This window comes from Gobius niger (assembly GCF_951799975.1).
Source record: "Gobius niger genome assembly, chromosome: 8".
Classification (NCBI taxonomy): domain Eukaryota; kingdom Metazoa; phylum Chordata; class Actinopteri; order Gobiiformes; family Gobiidae; genus Gobius; species Gobius niger.
The window spans coordinates 32,633,965-32,643,354 of record NC_136859.1 but is presented as its reverse complement, the minus strand read 5'-3'; the positions used below and the strand labels follow the sequence as shown (position 1 = coordinate 32,643,354).

Genomic DNA, 9,390 nt, shown 5'->3' with positions numbered 1-9,390 from the left:
CCTTTCTCCGCCCTCGGACGCCACCGCCTGGTCTCGTCTGGAATCGAGGCGAGGCGCACTTTGTCTTAAACACACCTGTTCTCAAGTCATACATATCAACAGTAAGAATGTAGTGAAAACATTACTTGACCAAAAGATGTTTTTTATTGCAAATGTGCTTTAATGATCAGAAATCAACTTTAAAAGAGCAGAAGTGAATCATTTAATTTTTTTTTTTTTTTTGAACAAACAGGTGCAGCACTGACAGTATCACATGTCCTCTTTGTCAAAGGACACTGTAAATTCATAAAATTGCTGTCTCCAAATCATTTTACTTTTTTGTTTTATATATTTTTAAAAACATACTGTGATTAAACATGATTTTTTTTTTTTATGAAGAAACTGAGAGAGAATGAGTATGTGAGAATTTTAAACAATGAAGCCAGGGACTTGTCGTGGGGTTTACTGGGGGTAAAGTGATAACAAGGAGATGCCGCACATTTGACCCTGGTTGCGCGCCAGTCTCATGTAGCCGCTTTCTCCCCATCCAAGTCCCAAACTAAAAAGAAGAAAGTTGGAAAAAATCTGTTAACAATACAAACATAGATGTAAAATTACTGCCGTGAATTCTAATGACGTCGCTTGTGTTCCTGTGAGGTGTGAACAAAGGGCCCATCTTAATGTGTGTGCAGTTCTTTCAGTGTGATTTGAGTGGAAATATCTCACCTGTTTTTGATCAGCCAGTAGTCCAGTCCATTACTTTGATCTGTGCCGTAACCTACGACCAGCACTGCATGATTTAGATTCTGTCCACAGTCCCTATTGAAATACACACCTGAAAATAAATGTAAAAAACATCACTCAAAATATCACTCATTACGTTTACCTGTAATGTAAAGTATGCTCTGACTATGCAAAAGATTTGTCTCCGATTAGCTTTTCCTGTCGATACAGTCAAACCAGTCTCATCGCAGTCTTCATGACAATTACCATCCAAATTTCCCTTTGCAGCAGCACGACTTGATGACACACCGTTTGTTTGTGGTTGACCGTTGTTCACTTTTAACGCGAGTGAAGTGGTGGCCATTGTTATGCCAATTGTGTCACGAAGACATATCCCTGTTCACCTTTCTGATTGGCTGAAAAATCTACACAATGGCAGATGCACTGCCTGCCCAATGTTTGTTATGACAGTTAGACTAGGGTGACCAGATTTTTTTTCTCATTAAAATCTGGGACAAAAAAGGGAATTTGTGAAGGGAATTGTAACATTTTTCCCTGACGTTGAGCAGTATAATAATTTATAAAGGTATAATACCAACTAACTCATTGACTGCCAGCCATTTTCAAATTAGAGAGCTCCCCACTGCCAGAGGTTTTTCAGGATTTTGACAGTTTTTTCAAGACCCACAGAAAAATTAGGTCTCTATGTCAACATGAAACCCACCAAAAGAAAGATTAGACTCTCTTTCATTCTTTCCATTGTTTAGTAATCGTCCGTAGGAAATAGGTGAAATCCTTGCGGCTAATGTAAGGCGCATGATAATGTGCTACAATAGGCTACACCAGGTCACAGCTCTTTGTTGATGAGAAATGTATAATAAACTAGGGCTGCACGATATGGACAAAAAGTCACATCTCGATATTTTTGGGCTGACCCCGGTAGGTCCCTGACTGGCTTAGGGGAAAGTTGGATCCCGCCCTCCCAATTGGACCTGCTGTGTTTGGATTTGGCAGTTCATGTAACTGCGATGACTGTTGCAAAACGTTCTAAGTCGCTGCAAGTACGAGATGATGGCTTTGCGATGGTGATATTTTACATTATGAATAATGTTTCTCTGGTTGTTTGAATGTCTCTATTGGTCTAAATACAGTGCCTCTCGTAAGTATTCATACACCTTGGACTTTTGCACATTTTGTCATGTTTACAACCCTAAACATAAAGATTTTATTTTTATTTTTTTACTGAACGTTCACACACAAGTAACAGACAACTGTGAAGTTAAAGCAAAATGACACATGATTCTGTTATTTTTCAAAAAATAGAAAAGTGAAAAGTGGTGCGTGCATAAGTATTCATACAGCATTTTCTGAGTGCATTAAATTGCCTTTAAAACATTCCTAATGACTCCAGAATGTTCACACCTTGGCCTAACGGTTAAATAGAGGCACCTGTGTGTAATCTACTCTCAGTGTAATTACAGCTGTTCTTTCAGGCCCTCAGAGCTGTGGTCGGAGTGTATTGGTCACTAAACAACATCATGAAGGTCAAGGAGCACCAGAGAGGTCAGGGATAAAGCTGTGGAGAAGTTTAAAGCAGCATTAAGTTATACAAAGATTTCCCAAGATTTAAACATTTCCTGGAGCTGTTCAATCCATCATTCGGAAATGAAAATAGTATAGCACCACTGCCAACTTACCAAGACACGGCTGTTCACGTAAACTAACAAACTGAACAAGGAGACACTGGTAAGAAATATAACCAAGTGCCCCAAGATAACTCTGGAGGAGCTGTGAAGTCCTGCCGCTGAGCTGGGGGAATCTGTACATGGAACAACTATAAGTCGTATCTACACAAATCTGGCCTTCATGAACGAGTGGAAGAAGAAGGCCATTATTGAAAGAAGGCCATAAGAAATCCCGTTTGAAGTTTGCTAGAAGTCATATGGAGACACAGCTCCATGTGGAAGAAGGAGCTTTGGTCAGATGAGACAAAAATTGAACTTTTTGGCCCAAATGCAAAACGTTATGCATGGAGCAAACCTAACACTGCTCATCGTCCTGAGTGCACCATCCCCAGTGTCAAATATACGGGGGGGAGCATCATGCTGTGGGGCTGCTTTTCCTCAGCGGGGACAGGGGAGATTGTAAGAATAGTTGTGAAGATGGATGGAGCCAAATAAAGGGACATTTTGGAGGAAAACCTGCTGGAGTCACAAGAGAACTGAGGCTGGGGCGGAGATTCACCTTCAGCAGGACAATGACCCTAAACACAAAGATAAATCTACAATGGAATGGTTCAATAAAAACATATTAATGTGTTAGAATGGCCCAGTCAAAGTCCTGACCTAAATCCTATTGAAAATCTGTGGAATAATGTGAAAACGGCTGTTCACAAACGCTCTCCTTCTAATGTGACAGAGCTGGAGTTGTTTTGTAAAGATGAATGGGCTAAAATGTCAGTCTCTACATGTGCAAATCTTGTAGAGTCAAACCCCAAAAGACTTGCTGCTGTTATTACAGCAAAAGGAGGTCCACGAAGTATTCATTCATGCTGTATGAATACTTATGCACGCCCCACTTTTCACTTTTCTATTTTTTGAAAAATACACAAAAAAAACAGAATCATGTATCATTTTGCTTTCACTTCACAGTTGTCTGTTACTTGTGTGTGAACGGTCAGTAAAAAAATAAAAATAAAATCTTTATGTTTAGGGTTGTAAACATGACAAAATGTGCAAAAGTTCAAGGTGTATGAATACTTTCGAGAGGCACTGTATTATTGTTAATTTTTCACATAATCTATAACACATTTTTGCGGACTCACAATCTGCTACTCACCAGATTTGTAGTATGTAGTGGTTGTTGAATCAATGAGAGCTGATATTGGTCCAATAGTGGCGACTGCCTGCTGAAGAGCGAGCTCACTCTGTGGCGCAAAGCTGTATATAGAACAGGTCGCTGCTCGATATTTAGGGTCGTAGCGACAAGTATTGTTCTAAACAAAAAGACACAAAAAGACCCTTTAACTTATATCTTTGGACACTCAAAGATGCTTGACAATAGAAGACAAAAGAAACAGATAAAAGTCAGTAGTCTTACTATAAATAATAAAAGGCGTCCTTACCCGGGCCTCATACTGGTAGGAAGATTCAGATGCAATGCCATCATTTGCAATGACATACTTAAAAGCATCTTGTACATGTCCAGGTTTACACCCATAACTGCCATATGGCTGTGAACAGTCCATCAGGTTCTGGGGGCTGAGGTCCACCAGTTCCGTTTTGGTCTTTGCCCACATCCCCTCCAAAGCTCCAGCTGCACTGAAGGCCCAGCACGACCCACAATTGCCCTGCACAAACATTGTGTTCAGATATAAGGAGAGACCTTGTGATTTTATGTAAACAAAGTCACATTACAATATGTTACTAGTGCTGTCCAACGATTAAAATATTTAATCGCAATCGCATCGTTATTTTATCTAATGAAAAGAAACAAATTGATATTTTAATTTTTGTAAAATGCTTTTTAATATTTGAACTTGTAAACATTTACTGTTTCTAAAAATAAAAGGCATTAAGACTTCTTTGCATTAGACAATAATAATAATAAATAATAACTACAAAATAATATTAACTTCACTACTTTATAACTATCATAATTATTGAATTATATATTATTATTGTTAGGCCACATAAGGCATAGGTTTTATGTCATCTAAACTTATGCTGCCCTGCTTCATTATCTGTCAGATGTTTTGATGAACAGACAACGGAAACGTGTTTCTAAACTGACTCACAGCTGATTATCACGTGTGTGTTTGCGCTTTCACTTTACTTTCTGTTTACGCTGAAGCAGAGGAGCGTTAGCTTTTAGTTTGCATTCTGAGCCAGTTGTGGTGGCTATTTCCGAACATTTGGACCAACTTTACTGGGATTTATGCAGTTCGTTGCCTTGGCTTGGACATTTACATATTCGACATATCAGCGCCTTTTGGATACCTAAAGAGGTGCCACACTGCTGACTTGGATAGTGTTTTAGGTGGAGGCAGCTCTGTAGGAGAGCGTCCTTCTGCCTCACTCAACTATCGCTGAGTTTACGCGCGGCTTGTGTCGTGCAGTGGCTCGTTTCCTGTTAAGTCCATAAGCTTTGTAAACGATTTCCAATCTGTCCTCAGCAGTGCAGACTGCAGAAGGAAAACAAAGCAACAAGTGCTACAGTGGGAGGAAGAGTGAGTTCACCGTGTGGAATTTCTCACATTTCTTCCTAAATTGGTCATAAAATGTGATCTGATCTTTATTAAAATCACAGGAATGATTAAACAGTGTCTGCTTTAACTAATACCACCCAAACATTTACATTTGATCATATTTTTAATGATCATAACATGTAAACATTCACAGGACCGGGAGGAATAAGTAAGTGCACCGCCTGATGAATCTCATATCATCCTGATCTTTGTGAGTGTCTAATCTCGAACTACAGGAAAGCAGTTACTGCTGCAAAAGAAGAGTTAATACAGGGGTTCACTAACTTATTCACACGCTGTTGTAAATGTATAAGGTCTTGCTGCAAATATCTTGATAAACCTTTGAATACATTTTTCCGCCCCACACCATGATGCTCCTGCTCCATAGTTCACAGTGAGGAGAGGGTTTTGATGATGGTGTGCTGTTCCATTTGTCCTCCTCACATGACTGAATATTTTTCCAGTAGTGCTCTGGAGCATCCAAGTGCTCTTTCGCAAACCAAAATTGAATAGTTTGGGAGGAACACACAACGTCATGCGATGGAACAGCACATCAACATCAAAACCCTATGCTCACTGTGAAGTCTGGTGCCTCTGGGCCTGGACAACGTGCTATCAAGTTTATCAAGGTATTTTGCAGAAAGACGGGATACATTCACAACAGCATGTGAATAAGTAAGTGAACCCCTATTAAATAGCTGCTGACTCTATTTTTGCAGCAGTAACTGCTTTCCTGTAGTTGCAGATTAAACGCTCACAGGATGAATCTTGGACCGTTCCTCTTTACAGAACTGTTACAGTTCACTTATTCCTCCCTCTCCTGTGAATGTTTACATGTTATGGCCAATAAAAATAAATGATAAAATGTAAATATTTGGGTGGTGTTAGTTTAAGCAGACACTGTTTAATCATTCTTGTGGTTTTAATAAAGATCAGATCACATTTTATGACAAATTTAGGCAGCAATGTAAGAAATTCCACACTGTGTACTAATTTTTTCCTCCCACTGTGTTTCTCCTCCAGTCACACGACGCTTTGACTGACAGAGAGGCTCACTGTGGCAGCTTTGTTTGTTGGCAAATTCAGCCAAATCTTGCGATAATAATGTGATAATTTGGATTACCTGATCTTTAACACTGGTCACGTAGCCATATTGTCTCCAGTCCACACTGGCTGGTACATCTACGACATTGAGAGGAGTTGGGGTGATCTCAAAGTCTTCAGGCTTCAGGGGGGCAACGATTTGCAACGTTTCATCCTCAGTCTAGAGTGAAGACAAAACATGCAACAACATCGTCAGTACTGAAAAAAATCCCTGGTGAATATGTTCACCAACAATGGCAATAAAAACTATTCTGATTCTGATTAACAGCTATTTGCTTCAAGCGTGATGTATTACAGTACATATAACACATTAAACTTTAGGCATGGGGATTCCCATCTAAGTCTTGAAACCCTGTATACCAGGCAGGTGCAGCGTGCAGCCACTAACACTGTGAACTGTGACTCCCATCCTATGTTCAAGTTTAGGCGGCTCCCAGAGGGTCGTAGGATTCAGGTCCAGCTGCAGAAAATCACTCTGCAGGAATAGTATTGTTTCCTCAGCAGCTTTTCTAGGCCCGAGCGCCATCAGGGCTGGCGAAGGGCCTCTTGTAATCGTATAGAGTGCGCTCTCCTCCTCTCAAACACTCACTAACACGTTCTTCTTGTCGTGCACATACATATATAATGCAAAAATCAACATTGTAATTGTACAGAGCCCATAAAAGTCAATGGGCGACTGAGAGTCCTGGGTCACTGACGGCACCAATTTTTCGCAAGTTTGTCGTAGAATCCTAAAAATCGGTACAGACGTGCATCATGACAAGTTGAGCAAAAAATATTATTGCGCCAACGTGATTTTTCACTTCGTACAAAATCTATCTCCTCCTAGAGCGTTTATCGGAACGAGCTAATTTTGAGTGGAAAATAATCTTGAGAAGTAGAACTTTAAAATGTATCCAGATTACTGGCAAAGCCGCAAATTGGACGAAGTATTTTGCAATTTTTTGCAAACAATAAATGGCTCCCATTCGCACATATGAAGCCCGATTTTGATCATTTTGTTTTCAGTTGTTAAAGTCACAGTCCTTAACACTCTCATTTGGCAAAATTCGAATTGGCTGCGAACATTTTTGTTATACGAAAATTTCGGTCAGAAAAGTCAATCGCACCTATGCCATATTTTTCACAGTGTTGCCGTAGCGATGACCAGAATGTCCCATTTTATTGTGATGGAAAAATGTTAAACTCCATAATTCAGCAACATGTGCTTTTTCTATCTCCTCCGAGGAAAACCTGGTGAAGAAGATCTAGAGAATTGAGGAACCAGGTTATCCAACGTACTTGGATAGTTCAGTTTGCAGATATAGTGTGACACAAATTCATACACATTTTTCTCTGTATAATGTCAACCAAAATTAAGCGCAGAGTGCTCAGCAGTGTCAAAAACATGTTTTTTTTTGCTGACAAAAACTTTGTCACCGCAACAAAAACGTTGTCAGATACCGAGAGGGAACATTAGCCCATTCCAAAAATCCTAAAACTAAGACTCTAGGGAAAAAACTTTAAAAATACACAAACATAAAGGCAATATCAATACCGTAATTTTAGACAAAACTCCCCCTTGCTTTGGGCAGGGCGGTCGGCGAGGGCCGATAATCGCCGCTTTGCGGCTATATTTAATGTATTTATTATTGTTATTGCTACAGTGGCACTGAAATAGGTTTTCCTACCATGTATCTTGGTGAGCTAATATGCTAATGTTTGTTTGTGGACGTGCCTGTGTACGTGTGTTTTACTGCATCATACTGTTCTGTCCTGACGCTGAACCTGTCAAATGCTGCAGGACAAATTTACCTACGGGTCCTCATAAAGTAAACCTGAACCTGATCCCACTCATTCAGTGTTTCAAAGTAGATTTGAAGTCCAGCACAAGAGTGAAAACAAGCCATGTGAGGCGAAGGAGAGTCAGTTGATGTTAGTCAGACTTGCAACAGTATTTAACAACCAAAAAGAGTATTTGTCACACGTCACTTACATTTGGTCAGTGACATGTGACAAATCAGACAAAGACAGTGCATTACCAGGTCCGACAGGTGGTTGACGGCCAGAGTGTAGGTGTGAAGGCCCAGAGACGCCTCCAGGTTGTGGATGTTGATGTGATTTAGGTTTTTCTCCCACAATCCTCTGCGGCCGAGCTCCTCCACCTAAATAACATTTACAATTAAGTATTTAATACTTCAATACTACATGTGAGCAACACAACTAATATTCAAGAATAAAAGCAGTCCTTCGGGGGAATATTACTTGTGGTATTAGACACTACACCATGTAGCTTTCTCTCAGACGTGTCGCACTATCACATTTTTGTTTGAAAGGAACTTACAAGAAAATTAAAATCTAAAATTGTGATCTAAAATGTTCACTATTCTGATTAATTTTGTCATGTCCTGTACTTTCTTACTACACAAACCTCATTCTGGTATTTCTTGTGGTGAGTCGTCTTCCACAGGTCCCACTGCTTGTCCAGTCTGGAGTCAAACTCAGCCCAAACTGTGGCACAGAGAACAGCCAGCAGAGAGGCTCCCAGCATCAGGCCTGTGACAGAAGAGGAGTCAGTGACACCAGACACTGCCTGATCAAAAAACGCTCTAACATTTTGGTTTGGTTTTGTAGGCCATGTGTCCTCACTTTTGAGCTCACGTGTTCAGAGTTATAGAACTGGTCTCCCTATGTCTGGTCCTCATATCAACAATTTAAACTGTTGTTGTCATTTGTCCCCAGAGGTAAACAGAATAATTTATTGAATATCAAGTTTCCTTCTTCAGGTAAATTTAAGGCAGCTATGATGACAATTCAGTGCACTCTTTGGGTAGATACATGAAAAACATTTTCACAATCCAATGTTGGCAAGAAGGAAACACAGGTAACAGAATACACCACATTTTGTCAATGTTGGCGTTATAGCCTGGAATAATATTGCAGGTTAACGTCATTATTTTTCTATTAATTTTATTGGTAATCTCAACCTGTTACTTGTCATCATTAGGGGACTGGGGTTAGGATTACGATGAAGGTTAGGAACGGCAAATGTGATATAAGTCGTGTTTCACTCACACAGATCTTACACATAGTTTTAGAAACTAGAAGGTCTTGGTTTTCAAATGAGGTGTCACACTGGCATATAGGCTGTAAGGTTTCCAGTCACTGAGATTTGGTCACCCTAACTCTAAACCTAACCCTTAGATGGCAGGTAACAGGTTGTAGCAAATATATTATTACTGTATGTAAAATGAATTGAAATCATTCTAAATGATGTCCCAAAGCAAAATGTTCATCTGTAGCTCTGCGTGAAGGAGAAAGTGCACAATAGCACCAGAAAAGAATAATGCTTTTGGTCA

The 9,390-nt window shown here is 39.9% G+C and overlaps 1 protein-coding gene across 1 annotated transcript in view; it reads right to left on the bottom strand.

The window, feature by feature from the left end:
- Nucleotides 1-441: 441 nt before the first annotated feature.
- The window catches only part of LOC306966078 (cathepsin S-like), a gene marked incomplete at both ends in the record, with an annotated part of 9,045 nt that continues 96 nt past the window's right edge, over nt 442-9,390 (bottom strand). The window contains 7 exons of the mRNA XM_079560712.1: nt 442-538; nt 706-814; nt 3,541-3,697; nt 3,827-4,051; nt 6,072-6,212; nt 8,074-8,196; nt 8,463-8,587. Coding sequence (XP_079416838.1) covers nt 442-538; nt 706-814; nt 3,541-3,697; nt 3,827-4,051; nt 6,072-6,212; nt 8,074-8,196; nt 8,463-8,587 — 977 coding nt within the window. The remainder of the gene's footprint in view (nt 539-705; nt 815-3,540; nt 3,698-3,826; nt 4,052-6,071; nt 6,213-8,073; nt 8,197-8,462; nt 8,588-9,390) is intronic.